Source organism: Etheostoma cragini, chromosome 19 (assembly GCF_013103735.1).
Source record: "Etheostoma cragini isolate CJK2018 chromosome 19, CSU_Ecrag_1.0, whole genome shotgun sequence".
Classification (NCBI taxonomy): Eukaryota; Metazoa; Chordata; class Actinopteri; order Perciformes; family Percidae; genus Etheostoma; species Etheostoma cragini.
The window spans coordinates 2,900,433-2,916,828 of NC_048425.1; the positions used below are offsets into that span (position 1 = coordinate 2,900,433).

At 41.8% G+C, this 16,396-nt stretch overlaps 1 protein-coding gene across 2 annotated transcripts in view; it reads right to left on the reverse strand.

The window, feature by feature from the left end:
* trpc5a (transient receptor potential cation channel, subfamily C, member 5a) overlaps positions 1-16,396 on the reverse strand; it is a 111,386-nt gene that overhangs the window by 26,257 nt on the left and 68,733 nt on the right. For both annotated transcript variants that reach the window (XM_034857068.1, XM_034857067.1), the window contains exons 9-10: positions 3,288-3,425; positions 1,014-1,212 (exon numbers count right to left, since the gene is read on the reverse strand). In XM_034857068.1, the coding sequence (XP_034712959.1) occupies positions 1,014-1,212; positions 3,288-3,425 (337 nt within the window). The remainder of the gene's footprint in view (positions 1-1,013; positions 1,213-3,287; positions 3,426-16,396) is intronic.

Consider the following 16,396-nt stretch of genomic DNA (forward strand, 5'->3'; position numbering starts at 1 on the left):
AAAGACCTCTGGAGTTTGCTGCTGCAGGCTACATTAGCTGCCATCTAGTGCGTCCATAGACCGAATACAGTCTACGAATGTGACACACTCAACTCACTCTCGATTGAGTTGCATCGTGGGTAATGTAGGTGCCAGGTTTTGACAATGAAAAAGAATGCACAGAAAAGGAAATTGCAGGTTCTGCTGCACCAGTATACATTATATATATATATATATACTATACATTATCTTCGTGCAGCATGGAGGGGGCTATAACAACATTTCATCGTGCAATCCTGTGTTGTATAATGATGATAATAAATCCTTAAACTGTGGCTCCATCTGCTACCTTAGCAGACAGACATTTGGGGATATTCCCCCCCCGGTACCCAGCTGAGAAATGCTTCTTAAATGGTATATTTTAAGGATTCCACAGATGTCTATTATCTGCACGGAAAAACTATATCAGAGCCGGACTGATTTATTGGTCTTACTATGACAGACGCATCGGTATCGGTGTATGAGATGGCGTCATTAGGTAGTTCTTTGGTCAACAATATTAAAGTTTAAGAAAGCAGAGTTCTAAAAGAAATTTAATTTAAGCTCCAAAATTCACTATATCAGCCGCCATGTAATTGGCGGCTGATATAGTGAATAGGGAACTTTTCCCCTCAAAAACCTGTCTCAGTCTCCAAAGCCCATATAAGTCAGGCTCTAAATAAAATCGCAGAATAAAAAACAAAATGCCGACTAAATGCACGTCCAGGGAAGAAGAAGAGAAGCAGATCCTGTGGGTTTCTACACTGGTGTCGCCACGGGCAGACAGAAGGCATTTGTCTGATCCCAAAAATCCCTCAAAAAGCTTTATTTATCCAAAGCTGGATAACATTTGGGAATTTTGTTTTGTGTGATAAATGCTACGTGACCGAATTGTGAAAAAATAAATAAAACATGACTTCACATCCAGATGTTTTCAGCAGCTTCGTCTGAGTTTGAGAAGTTCTGATGAGAAGTTAAATAAACTTGGCACGTACCCACTACCCACGGGAGAATCATCCACTCGACGAGGGTGGGCGGGGGTCCCTGCATGTGCAGGTTGGTCCGGGCGATGTGCTGCGAGGCCAGCAGCAGGAGGAAGAGGAAGGTCAGGTAGGACGCTGTGTGACAGATGAACTTGATGAAAGGCTTCTTGATGAAGCGCCCCAGAGCGCTCTTTGGAGCCAACAGGTAGATCTGCGGAGGGTGAGACACGAGTTTACACAGAGACGGAATCAGTCATTGAGATTCCCGATGTTGCTTGTGTACTTGAGGTTTTTAAAGAGAAGGAGAAACATAAGTTAGATTGTGTTCGCGCTCAGCCACCTGCCACTTCTTATTGTGGGAAAGGGTTATTGTTTTTTGCTGTAATGATGCTTGTTTACTTGTTCTGCTCATGTACTCGCTACTGGCAACCTCAACACACTCTGAGTCATGCCAGAGAGGCTTTGAGAAGAATTAAATAACAGACAGGAGAGAGAGAGAGAGAGAGAGAGAGATATTAAAACACTAATGTATAATCAGATTGAACCAATACTCTACTATTGAATGTAACCACTAGAAGGGCCATTTACACCTGAAAGTCTGAACCAAGGGCCGGACCAAAGTTCATGTTTTTGTTACATTTGCTGTGGTTAGTTTTGGTTTCACACCATAACTGCAGTTATCAAAGCGCACTAAAGAACTCATACATGACACAAGTACATCCTGTCGTTGTCCCCTACGTGATCCGCGTGTCCCCATACGTTTAACTGATGGCTTTATAGACTGGCTTCCTCCTGTCTCCTCTCTCTGGTGTCAGAGTTTTTTTCCAACTGGCTGCTGTGCTCCCACGGCTCTTTTTGTTTTGTTGCGTTGAGAAACAAGACACATTGACTTTACTTGGTTTTTGGGGAGCTGCAGCATCAGAGACACATACATGTACATTTACTACCACTTATCAAATAAACTGCTGACTTATTCTCTGCTCTGACCAAATTCACCGTCGCCCTCCATCTGTAGTCTATATCCACAACGTTCCACCTCTGGGATGGCTCCAGTGCAGCTGGAAACTCCACCAGATGTCCTTCTTTTTGTCTGGTTTCCTTCCATTTCTTTGTTTTTTAATTTTGAACTCAGGTGGATTTCTGAGGACTATGGTAACCTGCTCCTCAGATCTGTGCAGAGTAAATCCAGACAGCTAGCTAGACTATCTGTCCAATCTGAGTTTTCTTTCTTTTGAACGTAAAAACTTTCCACCGCAACAAGTTCCTTCCCAAGGCTATTTTGTTATTCCTTAAAGGAGCTTAACCCTTGTAATATGACAACAGAACCTCCTGGATTTGGTCCGTAAGTCCAAACCATCCCAAAAAAATCTTTTACACTAGAAACAAACCGGACCATGGTTCAGTTTGATCCAGACCGAGACTTCCTCTTTTGGTCTGACTAATCGTTTGTTTGGTCCAGGGAAGGTTTTACAACTGCAATTTGGGATCGGATCAAACTTTAAAGTAACGTGTAAAAGGCCCCAAAGTGATTTACCTTACTCAGACTAAACATACGCCGTAAGGGTGGTATTCATGTCATTAAAGTCAAAAGTATTAATATTATAAGTAAGGAGTACATATATTTGAAAAGTCAACTTACTTCTGTTTCCTCTTTCACACATCCTGGCTTCTCAAAGATAACAACAACAACACTCTGTCCTTTCACTTTGTTTGTTTTTAGGTCGAGTTTCCTGGTAACGGCTCCTCCAGCCAATAAATGAATAGTTTTGCTTAATTGCTGCCTGGCAACAAATTAACTTTGAGGAATAAACAGTAGTTAGCTGCAGGAGCCTTCTTTCATCTCTCCCTCAATTTTTTTTTCCATCCGTTTCTTTCTTTCTTCAATTCCTTCACTCTTCTATCTCTTTTTTGTCACTTGTTGATGTTCTTACCATTCTTTCTTTCCTTCATCTGACCCTTTCATTCTTTTTTCTTCCCTGCAACTGACGCTTCCTGTATTTGCTCCCTGTCCACGTTGTTTCTCCCTAGTTTTCACTTCCTGCTTTGATTACTCTTTTTTCTCTCATTCCTTTCTTCTCTCTCTCTCTTCTATCCTGCATCACTTCCTCACACTTCCTCTTTTCTGCGTGTCTTCCTAAAGTCTTCTCTGCTTAGTATTTTTTAGCTCCTTGTTTCCTTTTTTCCTCTTTTTCTATTTTCTTGACACCTATGCAGTTCCTCCTTCATCCATTCCTCCCTCCTTTCTTTCTGTACACCAGTCCCACTTCCTCCCTCCTCCTTCCATACCAGTGAGAAGAAAGGAAACAGGAGTCCAATGATGAAGCAGGTGACCAGTTTGACCGCCCAGTGTCGTCTCCTCCAGCCCGGGAAGCCGTCGTACCACAGCGTGGCCAGCAGCTGCTGGCAGTTGGGCTGGGCCACAAACTGCAGAGAGAGGACCAACCGTTAGGAAACACTTTCAGTGTCATTTTCTGGAAACAAATGAGGGGAAATTGTTATCAAATGAACCCCCAAAAAAACCCTGAAACCACTATGTGACTTTGAAAACAATGAGTTGTTTACTTCCAGCCTTGATGAAATCGGTTTTAAGTGGCTCATACATCATTCAGAGGCGTTTCGGGGTATAAAGCTGCTGATAAGAGAGAGAGTAACCTTCAAAACATATTTCTTTCTTCTTCTCGTGTAGCTCACTGTACCCTGCTTCCAGGGCTGTGATACGTTTTTTTATTGTCTCGGAATTGTCTTGGAATCGTTGGTATTTGGATATGGACTTGCCAAATAATCAAGTAGTCTCGCCCGAGTCCAGAACTATAGGCTTTCTTTTTTATGTAAATTCCTCCTTCAATAGAAAACAATTGATGAAGTGCGCTCGTTCAGAAAATGTATTTCAAAATCCATCTAGAACAAGCGTTGGTATTGGCCCTCGGTACGTGCCTGGCTGCATCGTATACTTCAACCATCAGGCCTCGATCATTTTCATTTGGGCCACAGACACAATGTCAGCGAGCACTTTGCACTGAGGATTCTTCAGGACAGGAAAAAGAAGAAATTCAAGAATGTGAAGATATTATTTTTTTTAGAGACACTTGTGCTGCTTGTCATTTGTCACATTTTCCTTCGGCAGCCCAGAATGTTCTTCTTACATCAGAATAAAAATCACTCAACATCTGAAATGTTAAGCTACACTTCAGCCTACTGTGACTGAAGTGAAGTTAGTGCACCTAAAAGTAAATAATCTGGCTTAATGTGATCCTTACTTACTAGTCTATCGGGGCAGATTTCCAAACATCTGCCTTGGTTGTAAAGCACTTTGAGTTAACTTGTGTTGTTTTAAATGTGCTATAAAAACAAAGTTGACTTGACTTCTATGTCTTACTACTTTTCTCTTAAAATGCCATTGATGTTTGCCTGTTAGAATGACATTAGTCTAAAGAAACCGATTGCATCCGGGGGAGGAATCAAGAAGCCTAAAGTTGAACAATTCGGCGTCCCCCTTTCTTGTCTTCAGCTGTCCTGTCAAATAAAGGCCTAAAAATGGCCAAGATGGATTAGAGTTGTGTAACACTCCAAGAGTCACAGCCAAGAGTAGGAAAAAATTTCATTTTGAAAAAACCGGGGTGTTCGGAATAGTTAGGATGTTTTAGCTCACAGGGACTAAAATACGTTTACTTCATTGTTGGATGTTTTGGCGACGTTCAACATGAAAATCCAACATTAGAACATTGTAGACATGACAGAAAACATAATGTCTGACCTTTAAATTGTGCAAGAAACATTTGACACTAGGGTATTATCCCCTCCCAATCAATCGAAAGCTACTTTACCCCTCCTCAACGCAGTTGCTAGCACCAATTAACCCATGAAATCAAGGAAGACAGAGGATTTAAAAAAACATGGACTCTTCAGAAGAGGTAATGATCCCATAATTTGATGTCCTCTTCGTCTCCAAAGCTGGACGCTGCTGTCAGCGTTGACGTAAAGTGCATCAGTTGAGCTGCTGTGTGCGAATGTCACCGGACTACACCATTTTGTAAACTGAGCCATACTGTAAACTACAGAGAGAGCTTTGTGGACCTGATAGGCTCCATTAACTTTGTATTAGCTTATCTGGCAATGGCTTGAATGTAACGACCGTACATTAACAAGATTTAAGATTTAAGATTTAAACTTTATGTGTAAAGATACATATCATCCTTCATCAGCAGCACAGACACGGAAAACATTTTATGATCGTTAATCTTTCAAATACGAGCTTCAAATGCAAGCTTCAAACAGGTCAATCTGTACATGTTTTACCTTCCTCTGTGATATGCTGAAACACCAGAGGTTGCTTCCATTTACATCTCATTACAGCTCTTCTCCTAACACTGTTGGCATAACACCAGAGGCTGTTTGTCCCCATCAGCCCTTCAGCTGCCCTCTGAGTCACCGAGCAGCTCAGTCCTTCTTTCTTTTTCTCTCAATTTCCTAGTCCCATTGTGCAATTCCATTTCTTCTTCTATCCACCAATCAACTGTCTCTGCTCCATCCTTTCCTTTCTCTCTCTACTGCTCTCTGTACCATTTCATCTTGTGCTGTCTTGCTAAATTTGTCTGTTTCCCCCTTTCCCCCTTTCCCGTCCTTCTTCCCTCATTATGTCTGAGTGATTTGTCTGGTCTTGGATCGTAGATAAGTCTCATACTCTAATAAGACTTGCGAAGACAGCAGGTTGTCTATCACTGGAAGTGTGTGTGTGTGTGTGTGTATGAGGCAATACAAAGTGTGTTTTCCTATTAAACAAACAGCCTACATAATAAATAGGCTAAATAAACATTCGGCCGCAGTTTTGCACGTCCACCTTCACACACCAAGCTAAACACTAACAGTAGCGAACTGCCACAAACATTCAGGTCGGAAACTGAAGCCGTCAATCAAACACGACGCTCGGCTGCTTTTCTGAAATTTGGTGGCGACTGCAGATTTTCACACTTCCTTGTTTACTTACAAGTTGGGTGTTTTTCATAAATAATTGATCCTGGCTCATCATTTTTTGGACAGTCCATGACTGATACCTCAGCTCTCTGTGTGAAACTGTAACTCCAAAGTTTAAACTCCAGCTTTTCCATCACAGCTTCTAACTTTGCGGCATCTTTAAACAAAATGTCAGAGGAGCTGTCCATGGTGCTGACCTGGGCCGGTGGCTGTGATGCTGAAGAGGAGCTTGACCAATACTCGGGCTGCTAAAAAAATATTGACCATTTCCAGAGTTACTTTATGATGAAATTCTTTTTTTCTTTCTCAATAAAAGCCGATATGTATATATAAACAGCACATCTAATATGCATTTTTAATTGAATTTGGCAAAAGAATATTAATCAAAATGAAGCTTAGTGTAAGGTCACTCAATAAATGACCTACCGTGTTTTTATCTTTTTAGCACAAGAGGGTTTCTGCTCTCAATTTAATCATCTCATGTCGCCATACACCTGCGATTACCAACCACCTGAGAGAGCAAGTACGGATATGACCTACACACACACACACACGCACAAACACACAAACACAAACACACACACATCTTTGAGCTATTCAACAACAGCTGCTCGATTCCTCTCAGCTCTGCAGCAACAAACAGGTCAGCCATTGTGTGTGTGTGTGTGTGTGTGTGTGTGTGTGTGTGTGTGTGTGTGTGTGTGTGTGTGTGTGTGTGTGTGTGTGTGTGTGAGTGAGTGAGAGAGAGGATATTGGATAACGAGAGAATTTAATTATATAGATGAAACGACAGAAGCAGAAAAAAAAGAGAAAAGGGGCAAAGGACAGACATAAAGTGTTAGAAGTCAAACCAAGGTGGCTGCTTCCTCTTCCTCTCTTTGCAACCTCCAATGCTCCTTTTCATGCCTCTTCTTCTTTGTCCTCTCCTGTAATTTGTTTTTTGTTCTCTTTTTCCCCTCCCCATCCACTCTTCTATCTCTCCTGTCACTAATCCTTTTCATCCTCAACGCTCCTCCTTTTCTTTTTGCACTTTCTCCTTTCTCTGCTCTTTCCATCTCCATTTTCCTCCTCCTCTTCAGCATCATATCTTTGCCTTATCATATCCACCCCTCCTCAACTCTCCCTGTTTTTCTCCTTTGCCTTTCTTTCTCCAGTCTTCCTCTTCTTAATTTCCGTCTTCCTTCTCTTCCTCTCACTGCAACCTCCAATCCTTTTCCTTCCTCGTTTCTTCTTCCATCTCTTTTTCCTCTTCTATAACTTATTTTTTGCTGCTTCTCTTGTTTTTCTTTTGGCCCTTTTTTCTTTCCACGCTTTCCTCTGTATCCCCCGTTCCCGTTCTTCTCCTCTAGACCATTTGAATTTTCTTCACCTCTCCTTTCTTTTCAGCTTTGCCTTTACTCATTTTCTTCCTTCTGCCCTTCATCTCCTTTTTTTTACGTTACGAATTTTATTCTCTCCAGCCTTCTTGTGTTTCTTCTCATCCATCTGCCTTCTTTACCTCCTCTCCTTCGCCAGTCTTCCTAATTTACCCCTCTCCTTTTCTTTTCCCTCTCCTCCTCTCCGTCTTTTCCCTCCTTCCTCTCCTCCATCTCTCTCAGCTCCCGTTTGGTTTCCTGTTGCTATGGCAGCAGTATGCTAATGAGGGAGTTGGTCTCCGGGCTCCACTAGACTACAGCAGCCTTCCTCTCCTTTTCTTCTGTCAGAGTCAGTCACAGTTTACTGTTGGGACCAAAGCCCTCGATGTTGACGGAGCCCGTCCTGCACCACCCTGTTGGGACTGGATTTTGCAATAATGGACTATGACAGGCTGGCTCTACATTATTTTTACTTAATCCTTAATCCTTAGCACTCAAATCACCAAGTTTTATGAAGTCTGGTTTCATTTTTAAGATTTATTTGTTGTCGGGATAGTTAGGCCTTTATTTGATAGGACAGCTTTAGCAAGGGGAGAAAGAGAGGGCATGACCTGCAGCAAAGGGCCGCAGGATGAAATTGAACCTGCAGCCGCTGCGGCAAGGACTGTATCTTTGTACATGGGGCACACGCTCTACCCGGTAAGCCACACAGGCCTTGATTCATTTTTTTTATGTATGTAAAGAAAGAAAAAAAAAACAACAACAACAGAATGAAAATGTTCCTACTACTATTCCTCTCACTACTATTATTTAGCTACCCTGGCCCCGCCCTACCACGTACTTCCGCTCAATCTTCATTTTCCTCCAGTACTCCGTCTGGGTTTCGCGGTATATTCTTGGGTTTTCTCCGGTGAAATCTTAACCGGTCCCATCAGAAAACAGACAGGGAGTGTCAGGGTATGACATTGAGGTTGTGCGCTAGTTTGAGTTGTATTTCCGTAATGGAGGCGAAGAAAGATGCGAGCGAGCCATTCAGTCCGTTGTGGCCACGCTGCTGCTACTACTGAAGGAGTTGAGCTAACGTCACGACCAAACGTTAGTGATTGGTTACGGCAGATCCAGAGTGGCTCGGGGCAAATCCAACAGTTTTAAACTTCAACAGAGTACCCGCCTTCAAGGAAGTTAACACTTCTGAATGGAGAGTGTTCAGACTCTCTGTATAAATGAAATGTTCTGTGGCTCCATAATTAAGGGACTGGGTGGCCTATGGGCCAGTGCTTATAACATATTAACCTCTATTCCTGTTATTTTATGCAATTTAAGCATTCAAATTGTATCTTTTCTACAAAAGAAACCTTTCTTTTGTATATTTACTATTGTTATATACTATAAGGCAAAAGTTTTTCTTATCCAACTAATTGATTATTTAGTTAATATAATAAACAATAGCTGCAGCCCTAGTGTCACAAGAGGAGTGAAGAAACTAGAAAATATTCACATTTAAGAGGCTGAAACTTAAAACTACTTTTATTAATTGGTTATCAAAATAGTTTGTGATTAATTTAATAGCTAACAACTAAAGTTGATTAATCAATTAATCTTTCCAGCTCTACTATAAACGTATTTTTTTATTGCAATTAAGCACAGCAAAAGTCTGTAATTATTCAACTGGCTCACAGCGGCTCCATATACAGCGACTGAAGGATGTGATACGATGGGAGGTCAAGTAAAGCTGGTCCGGGTTCAGATGTTTTCTCAAAGGCACTCCAGCAGGATGAACTGTTGACGGAGACGTGTATCCACCGGTTGAACTCAGCTCTTTTTGAGCCGACAACCTTCAAACACTTCAAGATGGTCTTTCAAGATTTCACGTTAACTGTTCATCTTTCATAAAACGGTGCAGGCAGCATAAAAAAACTCCCTAACGCCCACAGTATCAACAACCAGACTCGAGATATACCATGAAATCTCTGCACTGCCGGCAGAGTTTTAGGTGACATTTCAAATCAATCACCAAACATGCAGGAATTAATAAGAGTATTAGCTGAGAATTACAGTTGAAGGGAAGGGAAGGCTCACTCATATTAAACAAACACTGCTTGTAATATTGTGAAGAGGTTTATTTTGTCTTTACAAGTTGCAGCGATAAAAAAAAAAAGAAAAAGCATCTGCCATTCAGCAGAGACTCTGGGGTGGAGGGGGGGGGGCTGGCACAGATGAGGAAATTACCTTATTGAAAGACATGACTCTCCAAAAAAATGCCCCCAAACCCCCGTTTTATTAAACTCTTGACGGAGAGGAGTTCTGATGACTCATGTTAACGTGCTGGATGTAGTGCTTAGAGATGAAAAGGCTTTTATGTTACATCTTGAAGAGCGGGCCAGATTCTACAGATTACACGGTGGAAGGGGAATCAAACATCTCTTCTATGTTTTATGTCAGGGTTTATGTCACTAACCATGAGGAAATAAACTGATGATTTTGAATCCTCATAAATGCCATCTGCAAGTTTGAACTCTCATGACTGTGGAAAACAGATGACACAGCATCTATAAAACCAGCAGAAGATGATCTAAAAGCTCGCGGAGGAACATACAATGACATAGTGACATATCCAAGTAGTAGGGATTTAAATTATATTCTCTATTCTTTTAATGCTAGTTATTTATTTTCTGCTTTTTTAATTTCATTAGGAAACTCACTTTTTACATTCAAACTAAAATGGGACATTTTTCACAAGATGTCTTCATTTCTAGAAATGTGTGCTTTGATTTCAATTATTCAAAATATTCAATAAATAAACATAATGGTTGGCATAAAAGGTTTGGGACCCTTGTCAGTTAATGAAAAACAGAAAGAAAATAATTGTTTATTGATGCTAATCAAGGTAAAAAGGGTTCAAATAATCATGATTTTTTCTCGTCCAGCATGCTTTTAATCAGGGCTGTGAAATGCAGCCATGCTCACTCTTGTGCTACACAGCTCATCTGAAAGCTGCTGACCATTTCTATTCAAATCAGAGTGGAAGCCATTTTTTTGTGTACCATTGCCATGGTAACGTAGTAACTTCCGTATAAGCCGGATCCCGGAAAGTTGCGTATCTGAGGTTTTGTAGTAACGGACAAACAAGCAGTGGAGCAGTGGAGTGGAGCAACTTCAACAACCCATGAATGTAGACACTCCCATCCCAGAATGATGTGGCCAGACTCTCCTCAGCGGCGCTCTCTGGAGGAAGGTTTGGCAATGTGAGATTGTGGAGTAGTAACACTACGAGGCCAAATGAGTCAAACCTAATGTTTCATCCATAGTAAGCATACTGATATCGCTAGACGAGTAAGTTAACAGCTTTCTTCGGCTCGTTTTCTGTGAGGTTAAAAATCCAACAACTTGGTGCTTTTATGCTGCAGTGGTGACAGAGAATGAGCCTCATAGCGGGCTAAGTGAAGCGGTCCGCTGACCCGTTGCCGCTTGGTCTCAGAGTCCCTCCTAACTCCCCACAGCTCCGGGGAATGTGTCCCAAGCGGCTCTCGCATATGCAACACAGTTTATGAACCCACTAATGAGTATTGTCACCATGGCAACTAACAATAATCACCGTTTTGTTGTGTACCAATCAAATGACCACTTCAAACAGTCCAATGGCCTTTCTATCCAGCATACTGATCTCCAGACTCCATCGTCACTCTCAGGCATATTGCCTGGGGTATTTACCAGCTTTCTGCCCAGTGCATGTTGGGATAAGGAGCATTGTGTACGATTGTGTAGGATTGTGTATGATTCTGCACAGAAACATCCAGGTGTCTCTGCAGCACAAAAACACTGCAAACATCAGCTGATTAAAGGAAGCGGAGGTAAAGAGTTAAGGTGCTCGGGTCATTTCATTCTGCTCCAGACATGAAAACAGAATCTGCAGAGCTTCTTTCAGCTAATTCATTTTCTGGGCAGTCGGCCACTAAACTCAGGAATATGCAAACCACCGCGAGTGCTCTCCCTCACTTATTCGGATTTGAGCTCTCGCTCCGTCTTTCTCCTGTTAATCCTGCCGCTCATTGTCATGAACACACTTTTCTGTCCCACTCTTTTATTTTTTGTTTCTAGACACTTTTTCCATGTATACCTCCTCTGTCTCTGTCTCTCTCCACCTTCTCCCCTCTGTCTTCCATTCTTTCACTCTCTCTGTACAAAACTAGTAACAAGCCAATTTTTTTAAATGTAAGGAGTAGAAAGTACCGATATTTTTGTTAGAATGTAAGGAGTAATAGTAAAAAGTTGCCACAAAAAAATAGTAAAGTAAAAATATATCTACTGGAGTACAGTAACAAAGTATTTGTACTTCGTTACTTCCCATCTCTGCACACACACACACACACACACACACACACACACACACACACACACACACACACACACAGTAGACAAACACTCAATGAATGAATTATTGAGACGACTGTTAATGTATTATTCATGGCTGCAGGAGGTATCACAGGTCCAGACAAAAAAAGAAATGTTAATGATTCAAACACACACAAACACAACATGCACGCGCACACACACACAAACACAAACACTGATCTCTCTCTCTCTCTCTCTCTCTCTCTCTCTCTCTCTCTCTCTCACACACACGCACACACACATGAATGTTTCAGGAGTTTTATTGTGGGTTAAACGGAAGGATTTTTGCTAAGCGTCCCCTTTGAATCTGCAGGTCGACTGGGGAGAAGAGACTGATCAGAAACAACTAGTAGAGCCAAGAAGAAGGAAAGAGAAGAGAAAATATGAACCATAAATGTCACTGTGATGTTGTTTACTTTTTAATGTTAAGTGGCTGGATTAATAAAAGAGAGGAAAGAAACAGAGTGAGAGGCTGGTCGGTAAGAGAAGGAAAACCAATGACAAAAAAAGACATGGAAAGAAGAACAATTTTCCTGGCTGCCCTTGTTGGGAAATGTTGAGAAGCAAAACACTCAAAGAGAGTGTGTGCACTTGTATGTATCTTTTCATTCTGAGATATCAGCCAGGATTTCTGCCTCCACCCTGGAGGTGAAAGGATTTCCACCTGCTGCTCTAAGCCTCACAACATGACTAACAATGTTAGAGGGTCTCGGGGGATCTCAGACATCGAATTAACACCTCCGACTCAGTCATGTCATGACACATGAACCCCAACCCTAACTTGTCATCACAAAACCGAATAAAGCTTATTAAAAGAAATGTTTACGACATCACGTTTATGGCTGTTTATAATGTTTATGACATGTTCCTGACATTTTCATGTCACTCTTATGCAGAGTGTAGATACCTTCAAGTAAAGTGTAACCAGACGGATACATTCAGTCAGAGCAAGGCTAGCACCGTCTTCTTTTTTCACTATCAGACAGAAATCCTAAACTGTTGTCTTTCTTCTTTGTGCCATCCATTTTCTTTATGGATCAGTGTGTTTTTTTTACCTATCCCTAGTCTCAAAATTGTTTTATTAACTTCTTCCCTCACCATCCTCCTCTGATTGCTGTCATTTATCAAAATGTCACACAAACATCTCTTCCAAGAAATCCTGTTTTTCTTCTTAAACTCTCTTCCTACTTGGTCACTGGCAACGCTTCCTTCCTGTCTCTTCTTTCTGTGCCCATTTTCTGTTTGCACCTCTTGCATGAAATCCTTCACTCATCTTCTTGTATTTTCTCTCTCTCTCTCTCTCTCTCTCTCTCTCTCTCTCTCTCTCTCACCAAACTGTCTCTATCTTTCTCCCTGCAGGTTATCTAAAAGAACGAGACACATTGAGGTACAAATCGAGCGAACAGGGAAAGCTACATTCCACCGCCCCGCTGTTTGTGACTCACTCGTTCTTTAGCTGACTCTATTTCTGTGCTGGTTTCCTCTGTTCCACCTCTCCACCTCGCTCTGGTTTTGTTACTTCACGTCTTTCCTCCACCTGCCATGTCAGCTCATGAGCACCAGTCTGTCTATCGCTACATCCATCTTTCATCCTCACCTCCTGCATGATTTATCATCTGCTCTCCGCTTCCTGTTGCGTTTCCCTCTAATGAAAACCTTGTTAACATTTACAATGTCACAGAAGTGTTTCAGCGGAGTTTCCATCAGCTTTGCACTTACTAAATGTCAGAAATGAACACATCAGCTGGACAAAATGGAGAGTTGTTATGATATGGATCAGTGTTTGTATTTTATTTCACTTCAGTGCAATGTTCACACCTTTCTTCATAGATAAGAACAAATAACATAAACGTACTGAACAACTTACTTTACAAACTTTGTGGAGACTTTAATTCAAAAATAGTACGACGTTTTAAAAAGGACCATACCATCATTGCTTTATCTCTGGTTATAGCTTCTCTATTATGCCTAAATACTGCCTAATATTTCTGAATGCATGCTGCAGATTTTTAAGTTTTAGTCTACCATTTCCAGGAAGATTGTCAGTAACAGTGTGAAACATGCGTGATGGGCAAAAACATGCAAAATCACTGACGTAAATGTCTCTTTTTCAAGTGTGTGCAATCAAACTAAATCATTTGGTCCAGTTGATAACAGTAAAATCTGGTTCCATCTTATGAAAACTGCATGATTTCCTCATTGAAAATTAACTTTAAGACTCTTAACAGAGCATTGGCACATTTGTCATTCCCTCAGTTATAAAAGCAAACTCAGCAGCTCCATCCTTTTTCTTTCTCTCCTCTATTCTCTTGCTCTCTGCAGGAATAAGTGAATTATTTGGGTTCTTTTGGAGAGTCCCCCTCTCTGTCAGCAGTGTTGGATGGATTACCACACACACTCACACACACACACACACACACCCACACACAAGCAGTACTTAACAATGCCAAGCAACACGGGGTGGAAAAAATTGATTCATGGCCTCTCTCTATCCATCTCCTTCTCTCAGCTTCGCTCGCTGGATGTCTTGCTTCCATGGCTCTCCTTACAACTTTAAGTCGGGTTCGGCTCAGGCGACGATCTGGCCAACATTGTGCTAACATCGGGTCAGGATCGGGCCAGAAGAAGATTAGGGTCAGGCTAGTATTGGCCCGGGATCGAGTTACAATCAGGCCAAGGATTGGCTGAGGGTCGAGCTACTTTAGTTCAAACTCTTCAAATCGACGCTGAGTGTCTAACCCTGTGGTGATGCATCAGACTATTTCCACATCAGAAAATCATTTTTTCGTCCTCTTCACTTTTTCATTACTCCTGTCTTTTTCCTTGATTGCATGTGTGTTCTCATCTCTCCATCCCTTTATCCTTCACATACTCTCTTAGCCATCCTTTCTTCATTAATGCTTCTTTATCATCAATTCTTTATCACCTCTGCCCTTCGCTGCTCCCTCATCTCTCTCTCTCTCTCCCTCTCCCCCTCTCCCTGTCTATCTCCCCCTCTCTCTCTCCCTCTCTCTCTCTGCCTCTCTCTCTCTCTCTCTCTCTCTAAGGATTGGTCAGAGGTTCCCATACAGCTGATCATCAGCTGTAGCAATCTTACTGCAGCATGTATGCATTTGTGTGTTTCAGCTTCAATTAATGAAATTATATTTTTGTATTTATGTGTGCGTTTGTGTTTATGTGTATCTGGCAGCGTTTGTGCGAGCACTAGTGTGTATCCATGCGGGTGTTTAACTTTTCACTGAACTCTTGCCCCAGCGCTAATAAACACCAATGAGACATGAAGACAAAATTCCCATTAAAATGGCGGCCTTAATTATTAAAGGGGTTTGAATGGAAAGCCTCAGTACGTACAGTATATCTTCAGCATAAATAATACAAAGGATGGGCATGAGTCTTCCCTCTGTTTGATTGGGATGCAAAGATCTGCACTGACCTGCTGAGACCTGAACCCAACGCATGAGATGCGATCTGACTGAACTAAACGAGAAGTGAACAAAATAATTTCTTTGGGCACACAGAAAGGTTTCACAGCAGAAGAAAAACAAAAACAAATGTGGCAACAATCCACTTTTAAATTAGGCCTCCTCAGCATAAAATAAAGCTTTTCCTTTTCCCAAAACTCTCCAAGGCCAGTGCCCCTCACTCCCTCTTTATTCGATCCCCGTCTCTTCTTCTTGTCTCCTCTTGACACTTTTTTTATCAGAACACCCAGAATGCATCGCAGGTGTTAGGAAGGGTATATACACCACTTTCCTACACCTCACTGCCAGCCAGCTGGCAGAGTAATGATGGGTAACCCGTGACGTGTGTGTATGTGTTCGTGTGTGTGTGTGCAAATTTACGCAGTTGAAACCACTGAGTCGAAACCCAAAGTTACTTTGGCGTTGCGTAACAGCTTACACTTTACTGCTCTCTCTCTCTCTCTCTCTCTCTCTCTCTCTCTCTCTCCCTCTCTCTCATTTATCAAAGGAAAGGTTGAAAGCTGGATCAATAACCATGACCTCATCTACAGGTAGAGGAGAAACAACAATAAAGAAGGAGGAGAGGAGAACGAGAGGACCCAATAAAAACAATCAAAAAGAGAAGAGAGGAGAGGAGGAGAAGAAACGAGGGAAAAACAGAAGAGAGTGAAGCAAATAAGAGAAACGAGGAGGAGAGCAAAAAAGAAGTGGAGAAGAGAGGACATAAGAAGAAATAAAGGGAACAAAAATAGCGGAGGGGAAATAAGAGGAGAAAAGTGGAAATGGAGGAGAGGAAACAAAACGAGAGGAGAGGGAAGCAGAGGAAGAGAGGAAGCAAGGAGAGGACCAACAAAATGAGAACAGTAAACAAAGAGGAGAGAGAACAAAATGAAAAGAGTGGGGAGGAATTAAGAGGAGAAGGGGAAACGGAAAAGGGGAAGAGAGAAAGAGAAGAAACAAGAGGAGAGGAAGTAGGTAGGTGAACAGGACATAAGAAGAGGATGAGCAATACTAAGAAGGATGAGGAGAAGAAGGAGAAATACTAAGGGGATGGAGGCCAAGTGGAATATGGATGGTCTTCCAGGAGACAGCAACTCAAGGTTAAAAAGGAAGAGAGGGAAGATAAGAATGAGAGGAGGATGAAGTGGAAGAGAAAGAGGAGTGTGTGGAATGCTGAGCTGCACTGTGTGTGTCCGTGTGTGTGTGTGTGTGTGTG